Source organism: Macaca mulatta, chromosome 2 (assembly GCF_049350105.2).
Source record: "Macaca mulatta isolate MMU2019108-1 chromosome 2, T2T-MMU8v2.0, whole genome shotgun sequence".
Classification (NCBI taxonomy): Eukaryota; Metazoa; Chordata; class Mammalia; order Primates; family Cercopithecidae; genus Macaca; species Macaca mulatta.
Genome location: NC_133407.1, coordinates 14,904,997 through 14,929,104, shown reverse-complemented (window position 1 = coordinate 14,929,104; position 24,108 = coordinate 14,904,997). Strand labels below are relative to the sequence as shown.

The following is a 24,108-nucleotide window of genomic DNA, read 5'->3' as shown; positions in this document are numbered from 1 at the left end:
ATTATTCACTTGTATCCTGAGATATTTTACTTAGAAGAAGAAAGGGGTAGTGTTATCACTAGCACATAGGCAACTCAGCATAACCAAAGCCTCTCTCACCTAAGTTGTAAGGTTGTAATGTCCGTGTAATGTTTAAGCTAACATTATATTATTTTTGTAAGTGTCTCCTAAAATTGTTGTTCTCTTAGATTGAGACAGATCACTTTAAGGTTCACAGAATCTAAAGTTGTTTATGTTTAAAAATGTTATATTAGAGCAATATAAAATATCTTCCTTTAGATCCTTTGTACTCAAAATATGGTCCATGAACAAACAGCATTTAGCATCACCTAGAAGCTTGCAAAAAATGAAAAATTTCAGGCCCCACCCCAAAATTATTGAATCAGATTCCAGATTTTAACAAGATCTTCAGGTGATTCGTGTATACTTTAAAGTTTGAGCATAGTTAATAAAAAGAGAACAAAAGCAACAAAGACAGCTCATTTCAGATGATGAACTTATCACAAATTTAAACAGAAGTTTAAACAGAAATTTAAATAAAAGTTTAGATAGGTCATTATTCCTACAACAATTATTTTTGAAATCAGATTGTATCTACTTTTATTCTGAAAACCTACAAGAAACTGAACTTCAGTACAGTATTTGAATGACCCAGTGAGTGCCTGCTTAAATTCTGTACCCTAGGTGCCCCCTTGCCTCCCCCTGGTCCCAGTTCTGCATCAGAGTTGCCAAGGCAACCAGCAATCTTTGTGGGGGTCAAGATCCCCAAAAGAAAAAAATTACAGAGAGGATTTCTGGAGACAGAGTCTTGCTCTGTTGCCAAGGCTGGAGTGTAATGGCACGATCTCAGCTCACTGCAACCTCCGCCTCCTGGGTTCAAGCAATTCTCCTGCCTCAGCCTCCTGAGTAGCTGGGATTATAGGCACCCGCCACCATGTCTGGCTAATTTTTAGTAGAGATGGGGTTTCCCCATGTTGGCCAGGCTAGTCTCGAACTCCTGACCTCAGGTGATCCGCTCGCCTTGGCCTCCCAAAGTGCTGGGATTACAGGCATGAGCTACCATGTCTGGCCTAATTAGGCTGACATTCTCTGAGCTGCTCTTCCCTGGGGGAAATCTGCAGATACATGGCACAGGGCAAGAGGTCACGAAGATGGACAGGGCCAGTGCTAGGAAGTAGAGAAGGCATCAGGAATTTCAGCAATCTCATAGGGCCAGAGAGACAGAAAACAGGGTTACGGTTGCTAACGCAGTAAGGATTTGAGGTAGTCAACATCAAGATGAGAATGGAGTTGCAGAGAACTAAGTCAGATACTAGATAATGTTGTCCCTTGAGGGATTTCCTGAATTTTTAAGCTGTGTCAGAGGTTAGGAAGGAAAGTAGTAGAGTTTTTTTTTTTTTTTTTTTTTTTACCAGTCACATAGTGTTGTAGAATTCTCAAGATAACTTCTGAATCTCCATTACAATTCCTCCATTAAATGGGTTATTTATTATAAGTACTATTTTTGTGGTATTAAAAAAAATGTAGTACTTCCCAGACTTTTACAGACATAAACATATTGAAGCAAAATATGAATCATAGAACTCTTTATCCAAAGAGAAGGAATTATGCTGGCAAGCTATCCAACTCTGGAAACAGCAGACCAAAATAAATAAGTATATTAGAGTTATCATTCTTTCAAGGCTTTAGGTGAAAGCAAACAGATATTCAAGTATCCAACTTATGAAACTTTAGGGAGTTGAGGAGAGGAAGAGACTAGTAATCATCATTTATATGACCTTACTTGAGACTTTCCTGTGAGCTGGATGAGGACCTGTCTGATTGTGGAAGAGATGCTACACTGCCAGAACTCTTTAAATAAGTTTGAAGACTCTTCTGATAAGATGGCTCAAGGGAATTATATAATGTTTCAGCTTCACCAGGAAAGTGGTTTCTAAGACCCATATATGTCCTGTTAAAAAAAAGAAAAGCAGATGAAGTAACAGCTTTACATAATTAGACATTAACAGTAACATGTACATTCAAGAAGGATGAAGGTAAGCCTACTGGTTTTCAGCATTATCTGCTATGTATCAGGTGAACGCTTTCTAAATTGAACAAGTTCCAGTGGAAAGACTGAAGGCTGTTGAGAAAAGCAGATCTCAGTCCAAAACCTGCTGTGCCACTTATGGTTTGTGTGGCCTTGGGTAAACCCCTAAGTGTCCAAATTTCAGTTGCCGTCTATGGAGATAACACTATCTTTGGAGGATCAGTCTAAGGATTAGAAAATAATATATAACAAGTACCTCAAACAATATCAGGTATACAATACAAACGATAAATGACAGTTCTTTTTATGCATGATGAAAGTGAATAGGTTATGACAAAAAAAGAATACTGATGATTATACGTCAGTGGCAATATGTAGGAGGCTGTTAGATGTCTAGCACAGATGTAGTGGAGAAAAAACATTCTTAATTTTACTGGAGGGCTAGTCAAGTAAAATACTTGGACACTTCTGATATTTTCATTCTCCCAATACATTTTGTTTTTGTTTTTTTAAAAAAAGATTAAACTGTCACAAAAATATACTATACCGACTTACTTTCTTGCCTCCACTCTGGCCTCAGCATCAGCATCATGAATTCCCTTTTTAATAGTTTCAACCAAGACGGCTGCATGTCTATAAAATAAAATACATTTTTAGAGTTATGATAAAGCTGTATGTTTCACCACAAATGGTACTTACTGCTTATATGTTGCATATTAATTACAAATGGGTAGGCGAGGTAAATAAAAATTAATTAGTACACAATAATAAATCTAAGACCATAAGATTTTCGAATTATCTGTCCCATATGTTTTATTAATGTATGGCTTCCTTCTGACAATCCAATTACTGTAAATCTAAAAGTAATTATTTTTATATGGAATTCAGATAGTATATATAGTACCTAAATTTTTAATTTTTAATAAATTAGAGAAAAAAGAATCTTCTGTGTGGTTCCTCACTAATCTACCACTGTAGAAATGATTTGCTAAGTGTGATCAGTTGTGATCTGACCAAATTTGAATAGTAGCTGCCACAGAAGAACGCAAAGAAAACTTGAACAAATTCTATTTTTAAAAAATGAGCCTTAAGAATTCAAGAATTTTCATGAAAATGAAAAACCAGCCATATACTCAAGGTAAATACAGTATCTTCCAAGCTTCAAACTTGAAGCTAATAAGAAATATAGCCATGCAAATAGCCAGCAACCAATCAGCTGCCCACATTTTCCTCTCCTTCATTTCAGAGTTACACTAGACATTGCCCAGTATATACCTGATCAATGACATCTAACAGCTGGTGTGGAGAAACTTCCCAACAAATACCTCTTCTTAAAAATCTCTTTCCTCTGAAAGGAGGTTCCTTCCATCTTAAATCATTCATTACATGATTGATTACACTTAGGAAACTTATATCATATGACTAGAGATACATTTTTAAACTTTTGCCCAACTCAACTTGGAGTATCTTATATAACCCATTCTATTTGAGAAACCCTTACCCATCTCACAAAGAAGAAAATCATACTATTCATAGTTGTAATGAGTAAGAGGGGCACAACACCACCACAGCTTTAAAGGAAAACCAGTACAAATAACCTTCGAAGCAAAATGAGAAATAATGTAAAACCAATACCATCAACTTCTAACAAACTGGTGACAATGGGGAGGGAAGTGGGAGGAAGGAAGAGGGAATGCGTACCTTTCCAACGAATGAGTCTGCCACTCTTGCAACAATAAATCTAAAAATTCAAATGAACGTCTGAAAAATAAAAGTTAAATGATAACTAAATGTTGTACTGAGAAATACATTAACACTTTCTTTGATACTACTACACTTTGTCCCCTAAATTAAAGCATAAGACATGATTTTAGATCTCTCTTTTTTTTTTTTTTTTGAGATGGAGTTTCACTCTTGTTGCCTAGGCTGGAGTGCAATGGCGCAATCTCAGCTCACTGCAACCTCCGCCTCCAAGGTTCAAGTGATTCTCTTGTCTCGGCCTCCCAAGTAGCTGTGAATACCTAACTTACTCAGGATCTAATTACTGCTATGCTAAACAGTTCAAAAAGACTTTAAGAGTTCCCCATAATTTTAACTTAAAATGTTTGTCAAATATAAAACTTAAGGCTGGATGCGGTGGTTCATGCCTATAATCTCAGCACTTTGGAAGGCTGAGGTGGGTGGTTCACTAGAGGTCAGGAGTTCGAGACCAGCCTGGCCAACATGGTGAAGCCTTGTCTCTATTAAAAATACAAAAATTAGCTGGGTATGGTGGTGTACTCCTGTACTCTCAGCTACTTGAGAGGTGGAGGCAAGAGAATCGCTTGAACCTGGGAGGCGGAGATCCCACCACTGTACTCCAGCCTGGGCAACAGAGTGAGAAACTGTCTCAAAAATAAATAAATAAAATGTAACAAGTTTCATTTATTAATTTAAAAATATTTATTAAACATCTATGCACTTGACAGTGAAGATATACAATAGTGATCAAGAAAGCCACAATAATCTGGATCTTTCATTTTTACACTGTTTCCTTACATATGTATGTATATGACTTTACATAAAGTTTGTGTACATTTTCTCCTAAGTCCTCTGTTTCTCAGTTTCTTCAACTGTCTCATACTTGAGCTCCTCTCCTTCCTTGGCACTTGATGACACAGCTTTGACTTGTATTTCTTCCTTTATTAACACTTTTTCTTCCACTTTCCCTTAAACAGATGCTCACCTGGTTGGTACCAGTATTTGCCCAAAAATTATCTTTTTACAGTCTTTTTATTGAGGCAACATAATCTGTACTCTTAGTTCTGCCTACGAGATATAATTACCACATCTAGTCCTGTATCTCCAGCATTGGTATGTCACTTCAGCTGTCAAAGTTCCAACTAGTTTATGTATGTCTCCACATAGGCAGTGAATGTCAACTCAAACACTACACAGAAAACAACGAATTAATTCGTACCCTTTCAAATCTACTCTTTTAGCTCATATACTACAGATTAGGCAATGAGAAATGGGGAGGTTAAATTAACTTGCTCGAAGTGATAGAGCTAGGACTTAAACCCTGGCATTCTGACTCTAGAGCTCACAGTCTGAAGCACTTGACACCACTCTCCTTATCTATATTCAAAATTACCAAGTCTCATTTCTACACATGAAATATGTTTTGAATTTGTTAATTAAAAAAACCTTCAATTATCAACACAGTTCCACACAGTTCTAGTTCAGACTCTGCCCTTCTCTTCCATGAATTATAACAACTCCTACCTAATTAAACAATCCTTTTCAGTTTCTTTTCAATCACTTTCATAGCTGGAATAAAAATTAGCCTTGGACATCACCTCCTCACCAAAAATCTACAACTGTCAAAGATTCCTACTATCTATGAAATAATGTCAAAATTCCTCTTCATAACTTTCAAAGCCCTCCACACTATGATCTCAACCTACTCCCCCCAACCAGGTTCTTTTCCCACTGAAACCTTCCATTTGTCATATGTTCTGGCCTCAGGGGCCTATCTGATGGCTCTGTAGCATATGGCATAGCTTTACATTTCTGCTTAGGTTGTACTCCACTCACTCTCCCTATAGTTAATGGATTGCTCACCATTTTTAAGGCAAGTCTATGACACATCTTCTGATTTTGTCTTCTGTCACATTCTTATTTCTCCAACTACCATTTTCCTCAATGTAAGACAAGGGTCAGTTAAACTGTTCTGTAAAGGGCTGGACAGTAAATATTTTAAGCTTTGTGGACCACATACAGTCTCTGTCTCATATTCTTTACCTCTCATCCCCTACCTTTTAAATCACCCTTTAACAATGTAAAAAACACCCTTAGCATGTAGGCTGTACAAAACCAGACTGTTGGCCACATTTTACCTGCAAGCTGTTGTTTGCTGACCCCTGACATAAGACAGATGACTGAACAATTGTTGTCAAAAGTTTGAACCACTTAAAATAACAATGTCTTATTCAGCTTCTTCCTAACACAGTATTTAATTAAATATAGTTATCTAATTTAAAAAGGTAGAGTTCTTTACAATCTTCTTAAACATCAAATGTACAAATCTGTTTTTCCTAACTTTATTGTTGGCAATAGTGGTGTGAAAGTTGTCAGAATCAAAATGAAGTCACTTGTGTTACAACACACACACACACACACACACACAAAATTGACAAATAGAGCTGAGGAAGGCCATTAAGGGAGAGTTCTCATGAATAAATGACTGATAACAAGAGCTATCACAAAAGACTCCAAAAAAACACAACCTGCACAAAGGCTATCGCAACCTTACAAAAAACAAACAAAAATTCTACAAGGACATCTACCCAGCAACTGCCTGTCCAGCCTCAAGTTGGCATCACCCTTGTTACTGATCCTTGTAGCCCGGGATAACTACCTCAAAATGATTATGTAATCTTCCTCATTTTTCCTTTAAAAACCTTTGTTTTCCTTTACATCCCTGAATATGCACATAGTTTGCTATTGTATGCATATTACCACTGCAATGCTCATTCCTGCATAAATACTAATATCATTTTCTTTCAGAGAACCTCTCTGTTATTTAGGTTGACAGGTGTGACATTAAAAATTGTAGAAACCAGAGACAGAGGCAGACACTAACTGAAAGACCTGATAGGGCTATATACTCTGTTCCAAACACCGGCTATATTCTACTAGTATGTATCTCATTTAATCCTTATGTTCTATGGGTTTGACATTATTAGCTCTACTAACCTATGCAGGGACTAAGGTTCAGAGCAGTTAAATAATTGCCTAAGGTAGAACAGTCAATGGCAGTTGTAGGACTCTAGCCCAGACCTGACTCTGTATTCCTTGTTCTCTGAAAACCAAGGCAACCAGTAGCCCAAATAAACCAAAGCTTCATATGATAAAATAAGAAAAGTGGGTGGTTATAATAATCACTTCATCCCTTTTCCCTTACATGAGATATGATTTAAAAAAATTTTTTTTTATGGTTTTCTGGAAGGCAAGAAATTAATGACCAATTCTTGCACCAGACCAATAATTAAACAATGCAGTATCAGCGCTATACTAACAACAACAACAACAAAAATTAAACTTACCTCCTCACGGGAACTGATTTTGATGTGCAATTGCTTGTTATTAAAGGTATAAGTCTGGGTACATGAGTATGCTGAAAAAGATGTTTTAGAAAAGGTTGAAAATACTACACACTTCAAGTGGTCCTTTCTTCTATTTGCCTTACATTCAAGTATTTAGTTACAGAGGACAAAAAGACCAGGTATTAGATTTGAAAGAAATTAAGACCAGTTTGGAAACGTTTTCCTGAATTAACATAATGTCATGATGATACAGTTTCAAAAGGACAGGTGTGGATATAATATGACCTAACAAAGAAAAGTTAACTGTGTAACTGCAAAGAACTGTTAGGACAATATAATTCTGGGGGAGAGGGAGCACTAAAAGAGACTGGGCATGTACTGGCCACATTTTCTGAAGTATTATGGCTACTGCTGGTAAAAAATCATAATTGCAACGTCATCAAAGCAGGTAGTCGAGTGAATCTATTTCCCTAACTATTGGGAATCCACTTTGAAATGGTGGTCTTAATAGAACTTTCACTTCATTCTGGCTGAATCATCTCTCTCTAGAATTCAAGTAGAAGTTCCACAAAGACATAATCTTCTGATTTCTATTATTAATTCTTATACCCTTCTTTAGTGAAGCCAACACTAACAAGTTCATAATAGACATTAACACAAGCATACATATTTAATTCCTTAAATCTCTTGTATTCCTTCTGAGCTAATGGTACAGGCTGGGTTATCTAGGAAGCAGGCTATGAGATGGAGTTTAGCATGCAGGATATGTATTAGGAAGTGCCCTTGAAAGACAAATATCACATGTTCTCACTCATGTGGGAGATAAACAAAAGTGGATCTCATGAAGATAGAGAATAAGTTAGTCATGATCAGAGGCTAGGAAGGATAGCAGGGAGGAGGGAGGGAAAAGGGACTGATTAATAGGTATACAGTTAGAACAAATAAGATCTAGTGTTCAACAGATCAGTAGGTTGACCATGGTTAACAACAATCTATTGTACACTTCAAATTAGCTGAAAGATAATAATTAGAATGTTCCTAGCATAAAGATAAATATTTAAGGTGATTAATTCCCTGTTACCCTAATTGGACATCTACACATATGAATGCATTAAAATATCACATATACCCCCAAAATATGTACATCCATTACATATTAATTTTTTGTTAAGTGCCCTTGGGATTACCACCTGTGGATGGGAGAAGGAAGCAGGAGTGGAGCAGGCAGAGGAAGAAATCAAACTGTGACATGGCCCAAGGCTATCTTTGCCCAAAGCCATTACGAAGCTCTAGAACTGAAACAGTCCCTCAGAATACTCTTGAATTGGTCCAAGACAGCCAAACCTTTATACTTTCACATCAATCAGTTATTGGATACGGGCAATACTGGGAAGGCGCAAGACCTTGGGAAAGGCAGCTCTCTAGCTGAAATAATCCTTTAGGAGACTGGCAGCTGAAGGCTGTCTACTAACAGTTCTCCTAGCATTGGGGAAACAAGTCTTTCATTGAAGGAAAGTGTATATGGCACATCAGTGTTTGCCACAGCTAACTCAACCAAAATAAAAGGAAAAATGTTTTTTCAGCCACTACAGAGAGAAACCATCTATAGGCTTGAAGCTGTTGAAGATGAGAATAATTCAAGAAAGTGTGCTGACATGCCTGTTAGTCAACTGTTCAATTCAGCATGGAAGGACTCTGTGGACCTGCTCCCTACAGCATCCACAAGAGCCCATTTCCCAAATATTACTGTGGAGGTAAAACCCATGGAGATCCCCTAGCTACAACAACTATAAAGGAGGTCTTACCCACCACACTCCTCTCTTTTTCTTCTAACCTCTCTGAAATCCTAAAGATGGGTTAATCACATCCATGACAGTGGCAAGGATGGAGAGATAAACTAACCTAACTACTGCTACATCATATCCAGGGGGAGTTGTACCAAAGGAAAGTAAAAATTTACCTCAAATCAATTACAGATGAAGCATTCAATCAAACACTAAGAACAATTTACACTTTATTAATACAAGTTGACAACAGGAAAAAAAGCCTCTCTAAAATTAAAAAGAGAATTAGAAATTAAATACAGCAATCTAAGGAAGTACTCTTAGGAAATAAAACAAAAACAGGAGGTAATATTTAAAAATTATTGTTTTATTGGTGAGATGATAGGCTACTATAATAACATGAAAAATGAGCAATTTGAAAACAAAGTATAAAGAGTAAAGCCTGAGAATTAGAAAATGGGTACTTTCAAATAAGTAGAATTTAAAGGAATTTTTCCTGAAAATACACACAGCTGTAAGACAAAGAGACAAAAAGTTATTCAAAAAATGATAAATGACATTGAGGATTTCAGAATTTGTGTAACAAAAGTAACAGCAGGAAAAGATCTGAGCCAATAAGACAGAAGTACTAAATAAAGAAAAGATCCATGAAAATTAACATAAATTTAAGATAACCAATTTCAGTCCAAAATCCTTGTCCACTGTATTAAGAATAGTATTAATGAAAGACGATCAACTCCTAGACCTGCTGTGGGGAAACTCTTCACACAAAGGGACTGCCTTATAAAACTTCCTAAAGGTTGTTTGGTCGTCGTGGTGGTTGTTTTGCTATAAAATAATCAAACAGTCTCATTTTTAGAGGCAACAATAAAAAGTTAAGAAAATGGGCTGGGCATGGTGGCTCATGCCTGTGATCCCAACACTTTGGAAGGCCAAGGCAAGCGGATCGCCTCGCTTTCCCAAAGTGCTGGGATTACAGGCGTGAGCCATGAGGTCAGGAGTTTGAGACCAGCCTGACCAACATAGTGAAACCTCACCTCTACTAAAAATACAAAAATTAGCCAGGCGTGATGGTAGGTGCCTGAAAAGCCAGCTACTTGGGAGGCTGAGGCAGAAGAATAGCTTGATCTGGGAGAGGTTGCAGTGAGTGGAGATGGCGCCACTGAATTCCCCCGAGTAACAGAGCGAGACTCCATAACAACAACAACAAAATTTGTGAAAGAAAAGGAAAGTGAACCTGAAGATCAACGGTCAAATTTTTAGTCCCCATATTCTAAATTGGCAAGGAAAAGACAAATCAAAATATACAAAGATAAAAACATATATGAAAAGTGAGAAAACACTAAAGCCAAACAAGAATGACCCAGAATCAATTAAAAAAAGGGAAGCGAGAGTATAACAGTAAGTGGGTCAGAAATAAAAGTAGTAAAAAACTACAGTTAATTACAGTTGCTGAAAATGAAAATATCTTTGTTAAATTTAATTCAATGGGTAAGGGAAAAAATGGCATGAATGAAATAAAATGCATACTTTTTAAAAGGCAGAGACGAGCATAACAAAGGTTTTATTCTTGACAATAAGGAACTTCTAAATTAAAAAAAAAAAAAAAAAAGGAAAGAAAAGCAGCACAGTGAACAGAAAGCAGACTATAAAAATACGATTTCAAGATAATAGTAAAAAACCTTGACCATACATAAAGTACATATATCAAGAACAGTTAGAAAAATGAAACTGACAAAATTAGAATCAGAATTTGCCAGATAAAGTAGATTTTTAAAAAAATGAGACCATAAAGAACTTGAATAATGTAAATAAAACATAAGCTAGATTTAGTGATGAACAAAGTACTCGATTCTATGCCAAAGAATTCCACATTTGTAAATGCTAACAGCCTACCTATATAAACTGATGACGGAACACAAATAAAATTTCAAGGTATTCACCAAAGAATAAATCATACAACCAAATTCCCTGATCAGAACGTCATGAAATTCAAAAATAATGACAGTAAGAACAAAAGCACCATCTGAAAATGAAAACATTATTATGCAATTCAAAGAAGTTGAAATGGAAATTACAAATGATTGAAAACATAAATAAAATGTGGTAAATTTAAATCGAGATGCTGCCAAAGCCAAACTCAGAAGAAAACCCAAAGCCTTATAATAATAAAGAAAAAGCAATGCAAATTGTCTAAAGATATACCACAAAAATCTAAAAAAATAAAATGAGCCAAAAGTTGGAAAAAAAAAAGAAACTAAAGAATTAGAAAAATTAAATAATCTCACTACAACCAATGAAACTATAAATAGATGTTTATAAAGAACCCCAAATAATGCCTCTGTCAAATATATATAAAAGAATACATAACATTCTAATAAGAAAAAGTCAGCTAGGTGCAGTAGCTCACACTTGTAATCCCAGCTTCTTGGGAGCTGAGGTGAGAGGATCACCAACATTTCAAAATAAAGATTCAAGATGCCCAGAGTCTAAAACATTGGAAATATTATTATATAATCTTAAAGACCATTAAACCCTAATAGCAGAACAATATATTAACAAAATATGCAAAACAGGAAAAAAAATTCACAAAATACTTACTCATTTAAATGAATGCCAAAATCTTACTAAACATTAGCCAACCAAATCTAGCAGTATCTTAATGTACAATGGCCGAGCAGAATTTAGTTCTTGAATGTATAATGAATAAATGAAAAAACAAAGATAATCATTTCTAAAGATATTAAAGGGCTATCTGATAAAATTCAACATCTACTCCTGATCAAAATTTAGCAAAATGTGAACAGCAGGAAATTTCCATAATCTAATATACTATATCCACAGAAACCCATTAAAAATCTTATTTAATTGAAGTTAAATATGATCCCACCCAATTAAGGGATAAAACAAACATTTCAATAATTCCTACTATACTTCCTTTGTTTTTTTTTTTGAGATAGAGTCTTGCTCTGTCGCCCAGGCTGGAGTGCAGTGGCACAATCTTGGCTCACTGCAACCTCCACCTCCCAGGTTCAAGCAATCCTCCTGCCTCAGCCTCCGGAGTAGCTGGGATTATAGGCATGCACCACCACGCCTGGCTAACTTTTTTGTATTTTTAGTAAAGATGGTGTTTCGCCATATTGGCCTGGCTGGTCTCGAACTCCTGACCTTGTGATCCGCCTGCCTCAGCCTCCCAAAGTGCTAGGATTACAGGCATATGCCACCGTGCCCAGCCTCTATACTTTCTGATATTGTTACAAAGGTTCTGGATTAAGGTTGTCTACAATCTTTAAAAAAAAAAAAAAAAAAAAAGCCTGAAATGGGAAAAAAGGACCATTTTCTAATTTAAAATATGAAAATGGTGAAAAAGAACACTTCCTGGGAAAGTAATATTATGAATAAACTTAATTTTTTTTAACAGGAAAGGACAAACTGATTAAAGAAACTGAAAATACATTTAAGAAACAGACTTACGTACTTATGAAAATTTATTACAAAAAACACCATTTCAAGAAAAAGCTACATTGTAATTCACCACATGCTACTAGGTCAACTGGTTTTGTATTGGGGGAAACATCAAGTTAGAAATCTATAAATCACACAAAAATTAAATCCAGTTAGATCTAAACCTAAGAAAAAAATTACAGAAGTTCTAAATGATTGAACATTTTTATGTAACTGTGAAATTGGGAAAGCTGTCTTAACTATAATAAAACCCACAAAATGAACAAGTCTCAATACATACACATTTAAAATTCTGATATGTAACAAAAGAGCTTATATAATATTTGAAGAAATGTCAGACTGTAGAAAACACCACAACATATACAACACAGAATTAATATCCTTATGATATATAAAAAGGTCTTAGAAATAAGTGAGAAAAAATGCACAGAGTATAAACTGGCAATCCATAGAATTATAGAAGGAAAAAAATAGCTAACATCCCTAATACTAGGGATGCAAAGTATAATATGAAATAATGGTTATTAAATTATAAAACCCTAAAGATACTGATAAAAGACAATATTGGCAAAGGAATGGAGAAAAAGGACTCCAGGAAGAAGACTGCAAGAATAAGAATGGTGAGGATAATTATTATTATGATTATTTAATTAATTTATTTTTTTTGAGATGGCGTTTCACTCTTGTTGCCCAGGCTGGAGTGCAATGGCATGATCTCGGCTCACAACAACCTCTGCCTCCCAGGTTCAAGCGATTCTCCTGCCTCAGCCTCCCGAGTAGCTGGGATTACAGGCAGGCGCCACCACGCCTGGCTAATTTTGTATTTTTAGTAAAGATGGGGTTTCTCCGTGATGGTCAGGCTGGTCTCGAATTGGCAACCTCAGGTGATCCGCCTGCCTCGGCCTTCCAAAGTGCTGGAATTACAGGCGTGAGCTGCCGTGCCCGGCCTGGTAAGGATAATTTGATGATATATCCTTAACAAAAGACTAATTTAGACATTAAAAAGAATTACATATATGGATAAGGGATGCTACCCAAGTATATGAAGTTTAAAAAGAAGACAGGCTGGGCATGATGGCTCACGCCTGTAATCCCAACACTTTGGGAGGCTGAGGCAGGCGGATCACTTGAGGCCAGGGGTTTGAGACCAGCCTGGGCCAACGTGGTGAAACCTTGTTTCTACCAAAAATACAAAAAAATTAGCCGGGCATGGGGGTGGGTGCCTGTAGTCCCAACTACTCAGGAGGCTGAGGTGGGAAAACTGCGGGAACCCGGGAGGCAGAGGTTGCAGTGAGCCGAGATCGCGCCACTGAACTCCTGCCTGGGTGACGGAGTGAGACTCTATCTCTAAATAAATAAATAAATAAGTCAAAGAATATATTATATATACTTACATGTTCTATATGTGTAGCAAATACATTTGTAAAGGCACAGAATAGAAGTTTGGAAAAGTACACATTAAATTGCTAGAGTGATTAGTAACAAAGGAATAGAATTCAAGGGGAGAGATTTGTTTTTTCAACTCTGTTCTTTTGGACTTCCTCAAGATATGAGTGAAGAGAAATACAGTCATACATAACTTAACGATCGGGATACATTCAGAGAAATCCATTAGGTGATTTCATCATAATATGAACATCATAGAGTGTACTTGCATAAACCTACATGGTATAGCCTACTCCACACCTAGGCTGTATGTTATAGCCTATTGCTCCTAGGCTACAAATCTGTAGCTGAATTACTGTACTGAATACTGTACTGAATATTACTGTACTGAATAGTCTAGGATAGAGTAACACAATACTAAGTATTGTGTACCTGAACATATCCAACAGTAGTAAAGATACAGTAAAAATATAATATTATAATCTTATGGGACCACTGTTGCATATGCAGCCCATCATTGACTGAAACTTTGTCAGATGGCACATAACTATATTAAAAATTTGCCTTTTATTATTTTCTGTAACACGTAACTGTAGATACGTATATGTATTCATATGTACATGTATGTATGTATTATATTCCATATACAAACGTGTACTTTGCAATCCTCTAGTTCTATAATGACCATCTATGGCTTTTACTATCAGAAAAATAATTCAAAAATGATTTGCCTTTGGGGTTCAAAAAGAAACTCAGTGACTTATTTAGGTACACTGAGAGAGGGGAGTGGGGTGGGGAAAGGAGAGAAAAAGGGGGAAGAAGAAGAAAGAAAAAGCCAGGGAGGCGGAGGAGGCAGCAGTGGAAAAGGAGAGAGCAAACCTACCCGAATGATAAATCTGATTGCTGCACATCCAGAAGTTGCCATGACTTTTGCACTATTGGGGACAAGATTAAAAAGTGTAGGTACAATGGCTTCAGCGCCATGATCAAACTTGTTTCCCAAAACTGTTGAAAGGTGGCTACAAAGGAAGACAAAAAGTATTTTTTTAATAGTTTAACATTAAATATAGATAGAACCATATAATTTTAAAATACTCTTTTACTGAATTAACCTAGGAATTTGTATTTTAATCAGTTGTAATGGCAGAATGGCAGAAAAATGGAAGAAAGATAGGGAAACCTAGATACTACATATTTCCTTCTTTTCCCCATTGTTTAACTGGCAAGTCCAAAGTTGAAATCTGGCATTTTCCTCATCTCTTTGCAATAGCACTTGGAGAAGCCATTTGATTTCAGAATTTAATTATTAACTCTTAAGGACACATCAGGTGAAATAATCAGCTCTGATGGTTCTGACCTTTGGTCTTGATCCAGGAGATACTTCCATTTTGATGATCCATTATCAATCTTAAATTCAGCATATTTTTACAAACAAGTTCAAAATCTTACTCAAATCAATGCTCCTCAAGATGTTCTTTATTTCTATTAATAGAATCACCCCTTTTTTAGTCATAAATACTCCCTTACTTCTTTGGAGTAGGATTTCCAAATCCGCAGTCAAAAATACAACTCTACCATATCTTATTGGGTGATCTTTAGGACATCTGACTTCTCTTTCCAATTGTGTAGTTAAACAACTAAATCAGCCTTTAATTGCATGATTTTAGTTAAAACGCTTAGAAGGGATATGGTAACCACTCAAAGTGCCAACAATTTTGCAATACTGGTTAATTTTTTATATTTATATCTTACTGAAAATACATGGTTGGGATAGAGTTAGCTCCAATAATTCAGGTTCTTGATTCCAGGAGCTCAGATTTAGACCTATGTACATTTATGTACATAGACCTATGCTGTTACAGTATTAGTTTCCTAATGTCTGAACTCACAGGCAAAGAGGATCCTCAAATGAAAAGCAGGGAGGTGTGGATATGTTTGGATGTTGTCTTCCTTTAAAGAGCATGAGTTTTACTTTGGTAGACAGGTAATGTACTTGAGAATCAGCTTGATCTTTATAAGCTTGTTGGGAGAGGCAGAGTCTAGAGATGCCTTACTTTAGAACTGGTTTAGTACTATTCCTATGCAATGGCCTTTCTGGGGTTTCTACTGACTGCCTTGGGTGTTCACCAAGGTTTTTCCATTCTGATTGGTCAGATCTTAAACCTCTCCTATCCCTATGTGAGCTCTGGGAATTGTTTACCTTATAGCTCCCAGGCATTAGTTCCCTTCCTTCCTCAGAGTTGTACCTTTCACATGGACAGGGAAGTATACATCTAGACTCATGGATTCCCATATTATGATCTCTGTAGCTCTTTGTGTGTGTGTGTGTGTGTGTGTGTGTGTGTGAGAGAGAGAGAATCTCCTCATCTTCTCTCCAGTATTCCGCACTGCCGATTTTGACCACTTCAGCCTCTGAAACTCTAGTCTCTGTTTCCTCACCTCAGTGAGATTGCCTTGCTCTGCTTAGGTTCCCCCTTCCTTCCCCAGAGTGCCTCCAGGTCAAAACTCATACTGTTCAACATCACTTGCATCTTTTCAGAATTCCATTCCTACCCTGTCTGCTGTCTGTTATCTGGAAACAGATGTTTCACATATATTGTCCAGTTTTCTGCAAGAGAGCTAGTCATGTTTTAAGTATATTTTTCATGGTTACATTTTATGGATTTTTGTATTAATTCGGGTTTTCTTTGCTAGTTGGAGATATTGGGCCATTTTGGTATACTGGGACTTGTATCTTGCAACTGTGCCAAAGTCCCTTTATTATAATAATTTATCTGTAGATTCTCTTGCAGTTTTCTGCATGGATAGTTATATCGTCTGTTAATAATGGCAGTTCTGTTCCTTTTCTTGCAATCCTTATATTGCCTTTTCTTTCTTCATTTCTGACTAGAATATATAATACAATCCTGATTAGAAATATTGCTAGTAGGCACTTTTGTGTTCCCTATCTTCAAAGGAATGCATATGCAACAACACTGCTTAGGTCAAAAATAGTAATAAATAGAATTTAAGTTCTACCATCCTTGTATTGTGGAAGACTACAAACTTAAAGTTTAGATTTTGCTAAGTTAATGATGCATGTTGCAATGCCAGAATAACTGCTAAAGTATCAGAAATTGAGTATTTAATATCCAAATTAGTAGTGAGAAAAGTGAATACAGCCAGTTTCCATACCCATTCATTTTCATCTTATACTTGAAGAATTAATGATAAAAAATCCACCAGTAGGCGTTAGATATTTTAAATATCTTTATACCAACCTTAAAATGTTGGTATAAAGAGCTGTTAAGGAATTTTTTTTTAATCATACAGATTGACTCCTTATGTATAACAAAAATGATTTTTGGATCACCTACTTTTTTGGCTATCTTGCTACTGCTTGACTTAATGAGCACTGAATCAGTGAGTACTAAATTCATTCATAAAAAACACTTATCATAAAAGGAATATACTTACGCTACAGTAATACAAGCTTCTCTAACCACCTGGGATCTAAGATCCTTAGCTGAAAGTTTAAGTGCTCCATCCAACAAGCGTAAATGTTGAAAAAAGCAATCATACTGTGCAGCTCCAGCAACAAGCAGTGATCGGATTTTCTTCAGCTGAAATAAAGAATTTTCATTATTGACAAAAAAGGTGGAAGTGCAAAAAAAAAAAAAAAAAAAGCTACCTAAACTACATTATTTAAACAAAAACCTTCTAAAAATGAAACATATGTAATGTTTCATTATATTACTATATTCAGACATTTTAGTAGCATTATTTAGTAGCATTAAAAAAGTATCTTAGAAATAAATATGCCAACAAAAAGCTGTCTGAAAATAGTATTATAGATTTAGTTATAAGCACAACAGAGAAATGTAATCTATAAGTACATAAATTGTAAAGTTTTCAGGGAATCCATTTAATTTATTTATTCATGTGTCTTTTAGCTTAATCCCCAGTGTGATAATAGGGAGTCTTTCTTTTACTTGTGGTAAAATACACATGAACAAAATTCACTATTTTAACCATTTTAAAGTATACAATTCAGTGGCATTAAGTGCATTCACAATGTTGTGTGACCATTACCATCACTATCTACGAAGGGAGCCTATTTTTAAAAGTGCCGAATTTGGAAACTTTTAGCATTACTTTTTTTTTGCTGCGGAACATTTTTTTTTTTTTGAGACAGTCTTGCTCTGTTGTCCAGGCTGGAGTGCAGTGGTGCCACTGCAGCCCACTGCAACTTGCACCTCCAGGGTTTAAGTGGTTTTCGTGCCTCAGCCTCCCCAGTAGCTGGGATTACAGATACATGCCACCGTGCCTGAATAATTTTTGTATTTTTGGTAGAGATGGGGTTTCACTGTGTTGGCCAGGCTGGTCTCAAACTCCTGGCCTCAACGGATCCACCCGCCTTGGCCTCCCAGCAGGAGTGAGCCACTACATCTGGCCTGCTGTTGAATTTTTAATTTCTTAAATGTTTAATTATTATGAATACATAATAGTTGTACATTTTTATGAAGTACATGTGATATTTTGATAAAAGCACACAATGTGTAACAATCAAATCAGGGTAATTGGGGTATCTGTCACCTCAAATGTCAATCAGTTCTTTCTGTTAGAAACATTCCAATTCTACTCTTTTAGTTATTTTGAAATATACAATAAATTATTGTTAACTACAGTCACCCTATTGTGCTGCCTAACACTGGATCTTATTCTTGCACTAACTGTATTTTTGTACCCTTCAACTATTTCCTCTTTATTTCCCTGCTCAACCCCCAACCACCTTTCTCAGTCTATGGTAACCATTATTCCACTCTCTACCTCAAGTTCAATTTTTTTAGGTCTCACATATTAGTGAGAACATGCAATCTTTTTCTTTCTGTTACTGGCTTGTTTCACTAAACATAACGTCCTCCAGTTCCATCCACGTTGTTGCAAACCACAGGATTTCATCCTTTTTATGGTGGAATAATATTCCAATGTGTGTATGTACCACATTTTCTTTATCTGTTATTCACCGATGGACATTTAGGTATATTCCATCTCTTGGATTTTTGTGAATAGTGCTGCAATAAACATGAAAGTGCAGATATCTTTTCAATATATTGATTTCTTTTCTTTTGGATATATACCCAGCTGTGGGATTGCTAGATCATATTGTGGTTTTATTTTTATTTTTATTATTTTTTAAGAAACTTCCATACTGTTCTCCCTGCATGTGGTGGCTCACACCTGTAATCTCAGCACTTTGGGAAGCCAAGGAGGGTAGGTGACTTGAGCCCAGGAGTTTGAGACCTGCCTGGGCAACATAGGGAAATAAAAGTTAGCTGGGCATGGTGGCATGTGCCTATAGTCCCAGGTACTTGGATGGCTGAGGTGGGAGGACTGCTTAAGCCCCGGAGGTCAAGATTGTAGTGAGCCATGATTGCGCCACTGTATTCCAGCTCGGGAAACAGAGCGACACCCAGTCCCCAACTACAATACAATACAATACAATACAATACCCAAACTAAATAAACTAAGCTAAAATAAAGAACGAAACTAAAATAAAATTTATATTTCTATCAGCAATGTACAACTGTTCCTCTTTCTCCACATCCTTGCCAGCATTCTTGTTTTTTGCCTGTTACTGCCTGTCTTTTAAATAAAAGTCATTTTAACAGGGGTGAGATAATATCTCACTGAAGTTTTAATTTGTATCTGTCTGATAACTAGTCATGCTGAGCATTTTCCCACATACATGTTGTCCATTTGTATCTCCTCTTTTGAGAAATGTCTATTTAGATCTTTTGCCCACTTTTAAATCAGATTACTTATTTTTCCTATAGAATTTTTTGAGTGACTTATATATTCTGGTTATTACTCCCTTATCAGATGGGTAGTTTGCAAATATCTTCTCCTATTCTGTGGGTTGTCTCTTCATTTTGTTGACTGTTTCCATTGTTGTACAGGAACTTTTTAGCTTGATGTGATCTCATTTGTCCATTTTTGCTTTGGCTGCCTATGCTTTCGAGGTCTTACTCAAGAAATCTTTGCCCAGACCAACGTCCTAGAAAGTGTTTCTCCAACGTTTTCTTGTAGTAGTTTGATAGTTTGAGGTCTTAGATTTAAGTCTTTAATCAATTTTGATGTGATTTATGTATAGTGGGACATAGGGGTCTAGTTTCATTCTTCTGCAATGTGGATATCCAGTTTTCCCAATACCATTTATTGAACTGTCCTTTCTCTGTTGTGTGTTCTTGGCACCTCTGCTGAAAATGAGTTGAGTATAAATGCAAGGATTTATCTCTGGGTTCTCTATTCTGTTCCACTGGTCTATCTCTTTTTTACTTTTATTATTTTTTAAGAAACTTCCATACTGTTCTCCCTGCATGTGGTAGCTCACACCTGTAATCTCAGCACTTTGGGAGGCCAAGGTGGGTGGGTCACTTGAGCCAGTACCATGTTATTTGAGTTACTACAGCTTTGTAAATATTATTTGAAGTCAGCAGGGATGCCTCCAGCTTTGTTCTTTTTGCTTAGGATTGCCTTCACTCACTATTATTGATCTTTTGTAGTTCCATATGAATTTTAGTACCGTTTTCTCTATTTTTATGAAGAATGTCATCGGTATTTTGATAGAGATTGCACTGTATCTGCACACGCTTTGGGGACTGTGGACTTTCTGACAACATTGATTCTTCCAATTAATATGAACATGGAATATATCTTTGTTTTTTGTGTCCTCTTTAATTTCTTTCATCGATGTTTTTATAGTTTTCATTGGAGAGATCTTTTACTTCTTTGGTAAAGTTTATTTCTAGATATTTTAGTTGTAGCTACTGTAAATGAGGTTATATTTGTAGCTATTGTAAATGGGGTTACATTCTCAGTTTCTTTTTCAAGTTGTTTATTGTTGGCATATAGAAATGTTACTGATTTTTGTACGTTGATTTTGTATCCTGCAACTTTACTGAATTTTTTTTGGTGGTGTTTTTAGGTTTTTCTAAATATAAGATCATATCATCTGCAAACAAGGATAATTTGACTTCTTCCTTTCCAATTTGGATGCTCTTTATTTCTTTAGAAGAAATGGGACACCTTTCTAGACACAAAAAACCTACCAAGATTGAACCATGAAGAAATCCAAAACCTGAAAAGTCCAATAACAAGTAACAAGATAGAAGTAGTAATTAAAAGTCTCTCAATAAAGAAAAGCCCAAGACTTGACTATTTCACTGTTGAATTCTATCAAACATTTAAAGTCGAACTAATGCCAATTGTACTCAAACTATTTAAAAAAAAAAATCAAGGAGGAGGAAATACTTCCAAACTCATTCTACGATGCCAGTATCATCCTGATACCAAAACCAAAGACAAAACAAACAAAGAAAACTACAGGCCAGAATTTCTGATGAACATAGATGCAAAAATCCTCAACAAAATACTATTAAACCAAATTCAACAACACATTTAAAAGATCATTCATCATGATCAAGTGGGATAAATCCCAGGATGCAAGGATGGTTTAATACACATGAATTAATAAATGTGACACATCAGATCAACAGAATGAAGGACAAAAACCACATGACCCTTTTTACAGATGCTGAAAAAATATTCAATAAAATTCAACATTGCATCATAATAAAAACTCTCAAGAAACTAAGTATAGAAGGAATATACCTCAGCATGCTGAATATACCTCAGCATGGTATGTAAAACAAACCCACAGCCAATATCATACTGAATAGCGAAAAACAGAAAGCCTTTCCTCTAAGGTCTGGAATAAGACAAGGATGCCCACTTTCAACACTTTTATTCAAGAGTACTAGAAGGCCTAGCCAGAGTAACTAGACAAGAAAAGGCATTACTTTTACAGTATTTGATTGACAAATGTCATCCACATGAAAACCATACATACATAATAAAATTACATTGATCAAAAGAGATACAACACACGTGCACATCTGTGCTCACACAAACTCAGAAGCTAAAAGTCTACTTATCACACCAATATTGTATATAATTTCACATTTAACTCAGAGGTTTTCTAAATTTTAAAATGTCTTTAGGCCGGGCGCGGTGGCTCAAGCCTGTAATCCCAGCACTTTGGGAGGCCAAGATGGGCGGATCACGAGGTCAGGAGATCGAGATCATCCTGGCTAACATGGTGAAACCCTGTCTCTACTAAGAAAATACAAAAAACTAGCCGGGCGTGGTGGCAGGCGCCTGTAGACCCAGCTACTCGGGAGGCTGAGGCAGGAGAATGGCGTAAACCCGGGAGGCGGAGCTTGCAGTGAGCTGAGATCCGGCCATTGCACTCCAGCCTGGGCGACAGAGTGAGACTCTGTCTCAAATAAAATAAAATAAAATAAAATAAGTCTTTAAAGTTAAATCAGATGCATAAAGATGTAAATGTAAAAAAACCCTGCTATGGACATTAGGAAAAAAATCAAAAGAATGTTATACAACCCTGGGCATATGAGGAAGGGAAAACTATCATAAACAGAGGAGAATTTTCAAGTGTCTAAATTATAACTAAAAACAAAATAAACATCACAATACGGTAGGATAAAATTACCTGCAACGTATATAAGATGACACACAAAGAATGACAATAAAATAAGAAAAAGACAAATACAGTAGTTTCCCCTTACCTGCAAGGGATATGTACCAAGATCCCCAGTGGATGCCTAAAACCTCAGATAGTACTGAACCCTATATACCTTTTTTTTCCCATAAATATTTACCTATGATAAAGTTTAATTTATAAATTAGACACAGTAAGAGATTAATGACAATAATACGGAAAAACTATAATAATATATTGTAATAAACATTATGTGAATGTAGGTCTATCAAAGCATCTTCTTATTTCCTGGCCATGGTCGACCATGAGTAACTAAAGCCATGGAAACTGAAACCATAGGTAAGGGGGGACTATTGTAACCTGTGATTAAATTGGGTAAAATAAATATATTTAAATATGTTAAAAGTTACTAGTGATAAATTCACAAAGTCACATTTCTCCCCAATACAATGGCAAAAATTTTTTAAATTTGAAAAGAAAACAGATGCTCTCAAACACTGTAAGATTATATGTGACTAACACCTTTGTTCAAAATATTTTGGCAGCATCTACTAAAATAAAATTGCAGCAACTCTTTACCCAACAATCCACATTTTAAAATCTAACCTACAAAAATAAAAGCACCATTGTTACAAATGTGTGTAAGGATGTTTACTTAAACACTGCTAAAATAGCAAAACAATAAAAAAAACTGAAAATCCATCAAATGGCAAATGATTTTAAAAATTACATGTTGTGGGGTGGGGAGATGGGGGAGGGATAGCATTAGGAGATACACCTAATGTAAATGATGAGTTAATGAGTGCAGCACACCAACATGGCACATGTATACATATATAACAAACCTGCATGTTGTGCACATGTACCCTAGAACTTAAAGTATAAAAGAAACAAACAAAAGATCAGATTCCTATGATATAACACACATACACAAATTACATGTATACATATTAAACTAAGGAATATATGTACATATTGATCTGCACTCAATAAATATCTGAGCAACTATTATGTGCCTAACATCTATACCAGGTGTACTGAATGAGCACGATTTGTTAAGAAAAAAAAAAAAAGAAGCAAGTTACTAAATAATGTATCAAGTATGATCTCTCTTTTTTTTTTTTTTACAAAGAGAGTAGGGGAAAATTGTGCGTACCTTGTCATATATGTTTAAATACATATAACACAGAAAAGGATATACTCTAAAATGAAGTGTGTTTTTTAATTTTTTTTTAAGAGACAGGGTTTCACTCTGTTGCCCAGGCTGGAGCACAGTGGTACAATCATAGCTCACTGTAACCTCAGACTCCTGGGCTCAAGCAACTTCCCATCTTAGCCTCCACAAAAGTTTATTTCTTTAACAGGTAGGAAACTATTAACTTTTTCTCTGTAGTTTTCTGCATTGTTTCACTCATTACAATAAGCCTGTGTCATTTTTCTAATGAAAAAAAAAAAAAAATCAAAAGACCATCTGTTGTTTCCAAATGGGTAGTTTTTAAGCAAAACCCCAAAAAAAACCCTTAAGTAAAAAGATGACGTTTTATACTAACAATACTTAATCTGTCATGTTTCTCTACAGATCACCTGTGACAAACAAGAATAGGAGCCATATTTAACAAATTTGGAGGAACACTCTGTTAAAAACAGTATTTCAATGTTTTAAGATATGTAGACTTCCTAACAAAGACAAAAATGGTCCTTTGCTCATGGTGTCATAAAAGCCACATTTGTCCAAAGACCCTGCATTTGATTTAATTAATCAAAATGGGGATTTTCATGATCAGCCAGGTTGGGGCC

General features: G+C 35.8%; 1 protein-coding gene across 50 annotated transcripts in view; it reads right to left on the bottom strand.

Annotated features, from left to right (window-relative positions):
* Positions 1-24,108, bottom strand: part of CLASP2 (cytoplasmic linker associated protein 2) — a 217,789-nt gene that overhangs the window by 111,597 nt on the left and 82,084 nt on the right. For all 50 annotated transcript variants that reach the window (XM_077991295.1, XM_077991306.1, XM_077991296.1 and 47 more), the window contains 6 exons: positions 17,208-17,353; positions 14,635-14,770; positions 7,117-7,187; positions 3,731-3,790; positions 2,585-2,662; positions 1,784-1,951 (listed from right to left, as the gene is read on the bottom strand). In XM_077991295.1, coding sequence (XP_077847421.1) covers positions 1,784-1,951; positions 2,585-2,662; positions 3,731-3,790; positions 7,117-7,187; positions 14,635-14,770; positions 17,208-17,353 — 659 coding nt within the window. The remainder of the gene's footprint in view (positions 1-1,783; positions 1,952-2,584; positions 2,663-3,730; positions 3,791-7,116; positions 7,188-14,634; positions 14,771-17,207; positions 17,354-24,108) is intronic.